Raw genomic sequence first — 12,285 nt, forward strand, 5'->3', positions numbered from 1 at the left:
GGCGAGGCAGGTCTCACAGGAAGTCAGAGTGTTGCATGCTGGGGTTAAAAATAAAGTATATGAAGAGAAGAGACAAAACACAAACAATAAAAACACTCTGACAATAAAGAGATCTGTGTGTTCAGAAACATGTTTTGATGTTCTGAAAACAAATGTATTTAATACTAAAGCCAGGAAGAAAATTTATATTCAAATGTTTTTGTTTCTGTGTTTATTTTTAAATCTTCTGCATTATTAAACTACTCCAAAGTATTTTAATGTTTATAAGATCTTCACATAAATGCTAAAACACTTCAATGTTATTTATTTTGGTAAATGGCTTTTAATTTTGGATTTCTGTGTTATTTTAGTTTAGTCAAGTTTATTTGTTTCGAATTTATAGTATTATTTTTATATGTCTACATAGTTTTTATGCTTCTTATTTTAATTTTGTTAATGCATCAAGTTAAACTAAATTAAAATTCCTTGGCAATAAAGCAAGTTAAAGGTTTATATATTGATATACACTTTTCAGTTAATGTTTAATTTATTTCAAGTAACAAAATGGTTTCAGTTTACTTTAATAACCCTGATGCTCACAATACATAAAACATTAAGAAAGAGACACAAACACGCATTCAGTGAACGGTATGCGCTGCATAAAACATATGCTGGATAAGTTGGTGATTCATTCCACTCTGGCGACCCCTGATTAATGAAGAGACTGGGCCAAAAAGAAAATGAATGCTTTATAATATTATTTGTGTGCACATACATTAGATCAGACAGTAATGAAGCTAAAACTAGAGCTAATCTGACAAAAAAACTAAAGATGTAAACATTTCTAAAGATGTTTGATGACTACAAAAATATTTTAATAAATAATAAATCGGTTTTGTTCAAATGCACAAAAATATAAGACCTATATTCACTGAGAAATGGATAAAAATATTCATTTTCAAACTGGGGTGTTCATTAAAATAACCGAGTAAATATATTGAGGGCATTGCTTTTATATTCTCACATTCTTTCAGTGATAACTTGTGAGACGGTCCAAATATTGTTGACTGCGCTATACTGAATATTGGATCTGAAATCACATGTATGTATGACTTGAAAGCAACATTAGCACTGTATTTTAATAGTCATTGGCTGCTAATATGATTTCACTACTTACAATTTGCAAACATTACTTTTCTGTAATCTTATTAAGAAGAATAAATGTCTGAATGTGCAAATATAAAAACCAACTTTACCCCAAATACTAAAAATTGGCCTTCAAAAAAACAAATTTTCAAAGTTCCCAAAATATGCAACTTATATTTCTGTGATATTATTTCAACACACACATAATTTTAGTGTTTTTATAGTGAAGACTAACAATACTGGCATTCAAATATATGACAACTTTAAAAGTTAGATATATTTAAAAAACTAAAAAATATATTAAAGAAATACAAACATACAGTAAGAAATTGAGGTGAAATAGTCTTTTATTGGCACATTCATTCAGTGACAATTTGTGAGACAGTCTAGATATTGTTTACTGCGCTATATTTTAAATACTGGATATGAAATCGCATGCAAGCATGACTTAAAACAACATTAGCACTATTCAATTCACTGTAAATAATGCTATATTTTGATAGTCATTGGCTGCTAATATGATTTCACTATTAAGGACATGTAAATAATACTTTTCTGAAATTATATTAAGCAGAAAGTCTGAATGTGTGAATATAAAACCAACTTTATATCAATAAAAATATGACCTTTACTCCCTGAAAAATATTAATTTTCAAATGGGGCGTACTGTATATGATTATATGAGTTTAAAATGAAAATATGATAAAGAAATATACGATAGAATGAAATATATAATTAAAAATACAAAACAAGGGCCTTCAAAACAATTTAATTTCCAAAATTCCCAAAATATGGAGCTTATATTTCTGTGACATTACTTAAACACACACAGACAGACACACAGTTTTTGCATTTTATATTGAAGACTAAACACTACTGCCCCTCAAATTTGACTTTGAAAGTTAAATATATTTTAATATGTAAAAGTTAAATTAGAACATTAACATTAAGAACATATTTACATTATGTAAGTTATAACAGAAATACACATACAATAAGAACAATAATAGAAACATGTATAATACTCTATTTATTAATATGTATGTGCATTACGAGCACTTTTAGACTGCAGATTGTTAGTTTTATATTAACACATTCAGATTTTCTCCTTAATTTAATTTCAGAAAAGTATTCTTTGCTAATTCTAAATAGAGAAATCCTATTATCAGTCAATGACTATCAAAGTACAACATTGTTCACAGTCAAATAAACAGAGCTAATGTTGTTTTCAAGTCATAAGTTACTTGTATTTGATTTTGACCCAATATTCAAAGTAACGTATCATGGTAAACAACATAGGGAGCGAGTCACAAGTTGGCAATGAACGAATTTGCGGCTATAACACCAACTTTACCTCAATGGAATAGAAATATGGGATGAAAATAAAGGAAGCAGATGCAGATGAAAATGTACGTTTGCGCACAGGTGGAGCAGTTGTAGGTTGTTGTGTTGTTGTTGATTCTGATTCAGAAAAACTGAACGCGACGCACATCAGCAGGAAGGTCGACCAAAACACAAGAAACTGCCCCATAATGTGAAGAATTGTACGCTTTAAACAGCAGAACACTGTTGACTTTATGTCTGGACCCTAAACTCTCCCTTCAACAGATTAAATACTCCCAAAAAATACTCCAAAACTCCGTTTAAAGGAACTAAAGCCGTCAGATGATCGACGCTGACTAAACACGGAAACACAGCAGCGCTGCGCCTTCACAATAAAAGTCCCGCGCGCACGACACTTAAAGGGATAGTTCCTAGCAAGAGAAAACTTTTGTCACCATTTATTTACTGAACATTTATTACCTCTGTTAAACAAAAATATGTATTCTGAATAATGCTAGAAATCGGCAGGAAAAAATACTATGGAAGTCATTGTCTAGCAGTCTGTCTAGCAATGTTTAGCCTAAATGTGTTTAACAGAAAAAAGAAACTCAAACATGTTTTGAAGCAAGTGAAGATTGAGTAAATGACGACAGAATTATCATATCTGGGTGAATATTTCGTTTAAAGTCTGCATTAAATCAAAATGTTCAATGTTTATGTTGCTAGCATATGGCTAGTCTTAAAATAAACAAGTTAATCTGTGCAAATGAATCCACTGAAAAGTTTGTTTTGTGGATCTTTAATCAAAATCTGCCCATCGGCTTCTTTTCTGAAACGGCGATTCTTTTCTGACGACTCTGACTGGCCAGGTTATGTCCGAGTCCAATCAAAACTGGACTCGAGTCCTAGTTCAAGTACCCCAATACAACCAAAACCCCTCTAAAACCAGCCTGGTTGACTAGCTAAAACTAGCCAACCAGCCTAGGCTGGTTTAAGCAGTTTTTTTTTTTTCAGTAGCAGTCTTTGTTTTCATGAATGAATTATTTTTGTTCCAGTTTGTGATGTTTTATTCGATTTAAAACCAATTAAATTATTTGCTCCTGTTATAGTTTGAGCCAAAAATATGTCAGATGGGCATCAATATACGCCCTTTATGTTGCAAAGTTTAATTTCCAGATTAAAAAACTAAATTAACCATATAAATGAATGTCTAATGAATGTCAAACGTCAAACTAACTTTATTGCGGTTTACGACCTGGCTAAGCACAAATAAAAAAAAAACATTCATGTTAACCTTATACATAAAATAATGGTGCACCCAAAAATAAAAAATTAACATTCATGTCATTTCAAATCTGGATGATTTTCTTTCAAGTTATTTTTGCAGGATGTCTGTAATGCAATAATATATGTATGTATATATATATTATATATATATATATATATATAATTTTAGGCTGGATTACTGTAATGCTCTGTTTGCTGGCTGCCCAGCATCCTCTATTAATAAACTTCAGCTAGTACAAAATGCAGCAGCTAGAGTTCTTACCAGGTCTAGAAAATATGATCCCCTATCACCCCAAAGTTATCCTCCTTACCCTGGCTGCCTGTTAAGTTTCATATTGAATTTAAACTATTACTTCTCACCTATAAAGCTCTAAATAATCTAGCTCCTTTTTATCTAAACAACCTTCTGTCTCGCTACAATCCAACTCGCTCTTTAAGATCTCAAAAGTCAGGGCTTCTGGTAGTACCTAGAATAGCAAAGTCGAGTAAAGGAGGTCGAGCCTTCTCCTTTATGGCTCCTAAACTCTGGAATAGCCTTCCTGATAATGTCTGAGGCTCAGACACAATCTCTCAGTTCAAAACTAGATTAAATACCTTTCTGTTTAGCAAAGCATACACTCAGGGCATCACTTAGTAGGTTTCCACACAGGTTTCTGCATCTCGTTTATAAACACTATGAACAGCAGCTACGCTAATTATTCTCTTTATTCTCTATTTCCACCTGGGTATACTCATCCCGAGACCCTTAGACTATGAAGCGCCACTGATTCGATCCAAGACCAGCGACAAGATGATCCCAAGGTTTCCTTAATCCTGGACCAGGCCGTTTCCTGAGCAGCTGCTGTGGTGATCATGGAGGAGTGGAGAGCATGAGACTGATTTCTGCGACGCTCCAGGGACAGACGAGCCTTCGCTGAGGTCCAGCTTCTCCAGAGCCTTGACTGCAGCTCTGCACAAGACGTTTGGCCAGTGGAGAAATGGTTGTGCCCAACTGAGCCACGTTTCTCTTAAGGTTTTTTTTATTCTGACCTTTCCCCAATTGGTGAAGGGTTTTCCCTGCCGCTGTCGCCACTGGCTTGCATGGTTCAGGATCTGTAGAGCTGCGCATCGATGGATTTGCTCTTCAGTGTTTGGACTCTCAGTAATAATTATTAGACCACACTGAACTGAACTTAAACTCTGAAAATTGAACTGACACTGTTTCAAACACTATAATCTTCTATGTGAAGCTGCTTTGACACAATTTAAATTGTAAAACCGCTAGAGAAATAAAGACGAATTGAGTATATATATATATATATATATATATATATATATATATATATATATATATATACATATATATATATATATATATATATTTATGTTAAATATAGATATTTAGTCAGCATCAACAACATCTCTTATACAGTAACAAATGCTTTAAATGGGCTTTTAATGCATTTATTACTTTTTAAAGGCAGTAATGAACTGAATTGCATGAATGAAAACTTACACTGTTTATTTAACACTGTGCTTTAAAAGTGTGCTTTGACACATTCTTACATAAGTTCATTGTTCAATGCATAGGTAAAATAATACTTAAATATATTAACATCAAATGCTAAATAAATAAATTTTTCTCCGACTCCTTACTTTTTCTCAGTAAGTTGACTTTTATAGTGACGAATAATTTTTTACATTGCCTTTAAAGTGAAATAACTGAACATAAACATAGGAGGCTGACAAAAATGGTCGTTTTAGAAGAACATTTCAGATGGCGCTTAGAGGTTTTTGCATCTGAACTCTTCATATATTATATATATATATGGTAATAATACTTTTAATATATTTAAATTAAGTTAACTTTTGGTTAGTATACTTGCAATGTACTTATTTTCACCAGGGGTCTCTTTAACTCAGTGAACACTAGCTGGCTCACTTTACTTATTAGCTTATATTTGAGTGTACTGTGCTGTGTAGATGTAACACTAGCACAAACTGAAGCATAAGTGTGTTTCCATTAGTTTTCCACAAAACTTTTCTGAGTGTTGTTAAAAACTGTTGTGAAATGAAGACATTTCCATTCTAACCATTGTTCTTTGGCTAAAGCTCAACATTTGCTGGTCAGACACTGAAAGAGCCCTGGTGCTAGTTCAGTAGATATTATAGTAGGATTACTCATATCAGTGAACACACTCTTATATTTCACATTATAGTCACACAAATGGCAGGGCAATGTGCTTTAAACATTACATGACGCATCAATATTGTTCTATAAAGGCTAAATTGAGTCTGCAGTCTGTAAAACAGATCTTCTCTGTGTTGTTTTGTGTTGTGTTCACACTTATTGTCAGATCAACAAACAGATAAAGTAGTTCAGGCATGTTTTGAGTGCATTACAGTGCCGTATCACTACGCTGAAGGATTTGACTTGTGTTAATGCAAGGAGCCGGTGTGATGAACAAAGAGCAGGAGTCAGAGATACAGTTTATTGAAGACAATAGTTTACAGTTTGATCAGCAGAAAACAGCTTCAACACACTCCATGGGGTTCGCAGGCCACTCTGCGTACAGTCTCAGTTTCACAGAAATGATAGAAGAGCAGCACACATGTGGTCAGTGACCAAATCAGATCATCAGGAATTCATACTTCCATTGTTTTCTGACATGATGCTGTTTTCCGCTTCCACATTTTTTTTAAATTATGAGACAAGTAAAAATATACAATCACAGTACATTATAAAGAAAATGGAAAGACAAAAAGAAAACATTTTTAAAAAAGAAAACAACAAAAAAAATTAACAGTAGGGGTATATACATCATATATTAAAGAAAAAGATTATACAATTGACACATTTCAGTTGTTTTTAAAGCATTTTTTTGTAAAAGAGTTAGAAATTGTTTTAAAGTAATGCTGCATTTCAGTGAGCAAGATATTAAAAAGGGTTTTTGGTTTGAAAATGTACATTTATGTATATACAATTTTGTTAATAACATAAGAAGATTAAGAAAAAAAAAATATTTTTTTATGTATAGCATCCGTTTTATTATTTACAAAACATTTTCCCATAGTAAGGAAAAATCTTTATCAACATTCTTAATAAGAAAAAGAAAAATCATTTCAAAGCAAATTAGAAAAACTGCATTGCCAAAATAAGTGAACTAGGCACTTATTTTTTTGTGTTGCTTACAAAATGAACAATTAATATCAATATCTTTTTTATATCTTACTAAGAGAGTATTGACCGAGTGTGTATGGTGAATAGTTCTAAATGAAACTTCTATTATCTTATTTGTAATTAAGTAGCTATTTGGGATGAGCCATATTTGATTTCTTCAATCAATATCTGAAACAAAAGAATTCCAATAAAATAAAAAAAAGTCACATTTGGAACTGATACAGTTCCATTAGGAAATAACATCAGAACTTTTCAATGCAGATGGATGGGGCAACCATTACTGTTTCCAAAACAGTGAAAAGCCTTGGAGTAACGATTGATGACCAACTAAACTTCTCTGACCACATCTCTAGAACTGCTCGATCTTGCAGATTCGCACTCTACAACATCAGAAAGGTCCGACCCTTCCTATCTGAACATGCAGCTCAACTCCTTGTTCAAGCTCTTGTTCTCTCCAGACTGGACTACTGCAACTCTCTACTAGCCGGGCTTCCAGCTAACTCTATCAAGCCTCTTCAGCTGCTTCAGAACGCAGCAGCACGAGTGGTCTTTAATGAACCTAAAAGAGCACATGTCACTCCGCTGCTCATCCGTTTGCACTGGCTGCCAGTTGCTGCTCGCATCAAATTCAAAGCTCTGATGTTTGCTTACAAAGCGAATTCTAGCTTCGCTCCTTCTTATCTGCTCTCACTTCTGCAGATCTATGTGCCCTCCAGAAACTTGCGTTCTGTGAATAAACGTCGCCTCGTGGTTCCATCCCAAAGAGGGAAGAAATCACTTTCCCGAACTCTCGCGCTCAATCTGCCCAGTTGGTGGAATGAACTCCCTAACTGCATCAGAACAGCAGAGTCACTCGCTGTCTTCAAGAAACCACTAAAAACTCAACTATTTAGTCTCCACTTCTCTTCCTAATCTGCAATTGCCTCTCTGGCTCCACCGCTAACTGTATTACAAAAAAATAAATAAATAATTTACTAATGTTTTGCTTCGTACACTTTACACACCTGAAACTTGCCTAAAGCACTTATTCATTGTTGCTCTTATAGTTGTGTAAATTTCTTTTTTCGTCCTCATGTGTAAGTCTGCTAAATGTAAATGTACTGATTTGTTTGAAGAAGTTGCAGAGAAACTATATTTTCCTACCTTTGTAGTAGAAGCGTCTCAAGGGGGGAAGTAGAAGGATAGAGAATGCCTTGGACTAACCTAATAACTCCAGATGGTATGGCATCAAATACGACAGCAAATTCTTTAGGGGGGATGGGAGTATTGAATCGATTAAGAAATTTTGTTTATGAAATTGAGATAATTTAGCTGGTATTTTATCAGCATTATAGTTACAGAGTAATAACAATTAAGCCATCCAAATTAAGAAAATATGTAATTTGGAATAAAGTTCCAGATTGATGTTGGATTTTAGAGAATATTTTTTGTCCCATTTAATTTTGACAGTATTATTTAATGTACGGAAATCCAGCATATTAAGACCACCATTCTCAAAGCTCTTCATAACTTCTGCTTCCCACATTCTGCACTTCCTCCCGCAAGTGTCGCAGTCAGAGCTGCATGCAAATGAGGGCCGGCTGAAGCCTCCCCATTGGTCTATTAGCTCTAGATTGACACCTCCTCCCTCCAACCAATCAGGTGAGGAGGAAAGCTGACGTCACTCTAATGGCGGCTTCAACTGGCCCTCATTTACATGCAGCTCTGACTGCAACCCTCGCAGGAATTTGGGAAGCAGAAGCGGAAAACAACAAATGACAAACATCAAACATGGAAGAATGAAACCATTTCCTGCTGCTGAAAGCCTCTGCGTCATGCTGAACCCCTCATGCTCCAAAATCTCCTCTAAAACAGGTCCTCTTTCAGGGTGGAAAGCATAAACTACACATATCTAGAACAGTCTTTATTTTTATTGGTTTTTTAGCCATGGCTGATCCAGAATCTGCTGCACTGTTTGCAGTCTCTGATCATCATCCCCAAGGGTAATGCAGGTATTCATAAATGCCATGAATTCTGTAACATTTTAAAAGAGAAAGTTAGTTAATGGTGGACACACACACACACAGCTCAATATTGACCTGAATGACTCCTGTTGTGCCCTAATGTTCAGTCTTCATGAAAATATAATATATATTTTCCTAATGTTGGCCTCATTTTAGAAACCGTCACCAAACCTCAAGATAAAGAAAAACATTGTTTTGGGTTTTTCTGCTGGTAAAATGTGGCCAGGGTCAATTCTAACCCATAAGTCAACAGGAGGGATGAACAGTGTCAGTCCCAGTCATCTTCTTACCTTCAGGTATGCTGGAACATTGTTTTTCTATTTCCCGCATGATGCCAAACAGCTGCTTCACTGTGTTTTTAACCGCCTTCTTTGGAGATATCCTTGTGTCTGGTGGGTATTTCTTTGGATCTGTCAGAAAGAGAGGTTTAGTGTTGAGCAAGCAGTTCAGCTAAAGCCCCATTCAACTGAGTCTCAGAGACTAATGAATGTTTTTCGGCTTCCTCCTGAAATAATCTGACTTACCATGACAGATGTGCATCCCACAGCCAAAATCAATTAGCTTGATTTGCAGAGGCCGGTCGATGACGAGGATATTACAATCATGAATATCATGATGACAAATTTTCCGCCTCAAGCACTCCTGTGCTGCTTTGACAATCTGCAGGATAAGCGTACGCGCGACTCTCTCCTCCAGGTGTTGGTGCTTCTGCAGGAAATCCTCCAGTGTTCTGCACGGGCCGAGATACTCCATCACCAACATTATTGTCTTACACACTTTCTGTAAGCAGATGCAATGAGTTAAAATAAAGCACACGACAGCAGTCCTCAGGTCAGTCTTTACTAGGCATGGGCCGGTATTAGATTGTGGCGGTATGATAACCTTGGATCAAAATATCACGGTTTCACGGTATTGTGATTACTGCTCTAATATGTAGTCTTTTTGAATGTCTGGGTAAAAGACAAACTTGTTCCCCTCTGAAAACAATATATTTTATTTTGTAATAGATTTATAATATTTTTTTGGCAGTAAACATGTCAGGCTAAATAATTCAAAAGATTAATTGACTTCTGCGGCCCTCATTTGTTTCAAAAACACTGATTTCTTTACTATTTAAAACAGCATTTTTGGATATTTATTCAGCTGGAGATACCGTTGTCCTAAAAAAACTGTAAATAATATATCTCACACAACGGTATTACAGAAAATTTGGCAGTTTTAAAACCTCGACTTTTCCATACCTTAAAAACAGTTATTGGCCCATGCCTAGTCTTTACACTGGCTTCCAGTTACATTCAGGATAGATTTTAAAGTAGAAATGAGTTTATTTTGCTTACCGCACCGGCATATCATTAACCCACAAGCTTTTCTGAAAACAAGACAAAGTTATTTACATGTCCAGAAATGCTTCTTGATTTAGGAATTTGAATTTACAAAATTAAAACGACAATAAGAAACGAGACAAACCCTCCTGCAGCGCATTGTGCATGAAATGTGCTGTATAAATACACTTACTCCTCTTGGCAATTTCTCCACTTTAACTAAAAACCATTCCTGGAGCTTGATGAGCAGCGGGCTGGGGGGATCTCTCACAATTGTCATCATGGCCACTTCGATTGGTATGGGTAACGGATATCCAGGCTGAAGATAAAGTGCACATTAGCATTAGCATATCAACAACATGTAATCCTGTTTTTCAATATAACTGTAAAAGAAAATCTGTAAATCAGCAGCTTTCCGTATTTTGTGATTCATGTTTTTTTTCTGTGTGTTTATTTATGCTTTTGAAATGCATTATGGGAGCTTGATGTTTATTATCTGCACTGGTTTTGTCAATTGTGATGTAAAAATCTGGTAATTCGGCTTCAGACGTTATTAGATTTTAATGTGATGAATTGCGGAAGCTTTGATTTTATCAAGATATTAAGCTGAGCTGTGAAACAGATTACTTTATCAGGTATGATTACAACAATACCTAGTGTATTGCTTATTAAATACATGTAAAAAAAGATTATAAAGTACAATAATAGGTAACACTATAATAAAGTATAAACTAAACTACTTTAGATAAATAACTGATGTTAACGAGAGGACTTTACTGCACAGAGTTAACGAACCAAAGACAAACAGTCTCTGAATTCCCAAAGTCGTAGCCCAGATTAACATGAGAAAAGCATCATGTTTGAAAATAAATGGCTTAATAAGGGTTCAACATGTTGCAGAATAAAATAATCTTAAAAGACACTCTAAAAGTGTAAATAATAATTATTCATTATTGTGCATGTTCATTATTATGATATACTGAATTATTGAATATTGGCATGTGACTACTTTTTTCTGTTATATGTATATAAAGTCACTGTTAAACTGCAGAGTTAAATTTTCAGCATCAAAACTCGGCAGAGCACATATTAATTCCCATCATAACCATAAATAAACAGAAAACAGCAGTGAATCACAAAATGATCAGTAGATATTTGTATAACCACAGCCGCAGACAGACTCATCTATTAAATGTATTTTGTGATGCTTCAAATATGAATCACGCATGATGTTTTCAGACTTACCACATTGCTGTCAACTTCTGAAGTAGTCGACTTGATGATAAACTGTGGATGAAAAGTAGAATTAAACATGAGTGAGCAATCAAACATGATTTCTCTAAAGTTGATGTCCTCTAAACTGGACTAGGGTGAATAGACTTACCTGTTTGCCGTCCATTTTTCTGATACCACGATAGACATTGCCGTAGCAGCCAGCTCCAATATTTTCTTTCAGGTCATATTTTGCTTCCACTGAAAGATAAAAACAGCATGTTCATTTGAGACAGCTTCTAGTTATGCCTGAACAGACAGTATAAAAATAAAGCCATTTAACCCGTAACAGCCAACAACATAAACAAAGCCAATTTGCCCCGAATTAAGTTTTTTGAAACTTTTTTTAATTCAAAAGCCTTTTCCCAAAATATGTCAAAATAGTTTGTCACTAAAAAAATCACTCCATTTGCTGAAACTGAGAGAAAGTTGAGGCCAAATGACCCCAGTGTGTATGAAACAGCAACACAAGGGTTAAACAACATCAATCAAACATTAAAAATACATTCAAATGTACCAGAACCAGGAGAAGGCCCTATCCTCTGTCTACATGGCGGTCTTCTTTGTCCGGAAGGACCGGGAACATGTAACATACTTTTTTCCATTTATTAGCAGTAAATAACGCTCTCTAGGGTGTATAAATGAGTTTACTGCAGTTAATTATCTGAGTTTTCGCCTTGTCTGAGTATCAAATGAAAAGTTCCTCAATACACGTCTGTTCTGTCAGGCGTCTGGTGGATTCTGACACTCGCGGTGCAGAGCGCGTTCGATTTATGACGTAGCGTAGGGCCAG

The 12,285-nt window shown here is 34.8% G+C and overlaps 1 protein-coding gene across 2 annotated transcripts; it reads right to left on the reverse strand.

The window, feature by feature from the left end:
• Positions 1 to 6,192: 6,192 nt before the first annotated feature.
• On the reverse strand, positions 6,193 to 12,241 carry LOC141378274 (serine/threonine-protein kinase pim-2-like). Of its 2 annotated transcripts, XR_015511763.1 has the most exons (8): positions 12,010 to 12,241; positions 11,605 to 11,693; positions 11,466 to 11,507; positions 10,414 to 10,539; positions 10,236 to 10,267; positions 9,423 to 9,678; positions 9,189 to 9,308; positions 6,193 to 8,908 (listed from the first exon to the last, which is right to left on the reverse strand). XR_015511763.1 is itself a non-coding variant. In XM_087287472.1 (7 exons), exons 1-7 carry the CDS (start codon positions 12,095 to 12,097, stop codon positions 8,805 to 8,807), a joined length of 825 nt encoding a protein of 274 aa, XP_087143598.1. In that variant the 5' UTR covers positions 12,098 to 12,241; the 3' UTR covers positions 6,193 to 8,804. The 2 variants fall into 2 exon arrangements, 1 of the variants encoding a protein (XP_087143598.1); XM_087287472.1 differs by lacking the exon at positions 10,236 to 10,267.
• Positions 12,242 to 12,285: the final 44 nt, after the last annotated feature.

Source organism: Danio rerio, chromosome 16, assembly GCF_052040795.2.
Source record: "Danio rerio strain M-AB ecotype USA chromosome 16, GRCz13ab, whole genome shotgun sequence".
Lineage (NCBI taxonomy): Eukaryota > Metazoa > Chordata > Actinopteri > Cypriniformes > Danionidae > Danio > Danio rerio.

What these genes read in the sequence shown, in the direction of transcription:
- LOC141378274 (XM_087287472.1), bottom strand. Translation starts at nt 12,097, where the DNA reads ATGGAAAAAAGTATGTTACATGTTCCCGGTCCTTCCGGACAAAGAAGA. An exon ending in CAGAAGTTGACAGCAATGTG is followed by an intron (nt 10,540 to 11,465) that starts GTAAGTCTGAAA and finishes CTTTATCTTCAG; the next exon opens with CCTGGATATCCGTTACCCAT. An exon ending in TGGAGAAATTGCCAAGAGGA is followed by an intron (nt 9,679 to 10,413) that starts GTAAGTGTATTT and finishes ATCTGCTTACAG; the next exon opens with AAAGTGTGTAAGACAATAAT.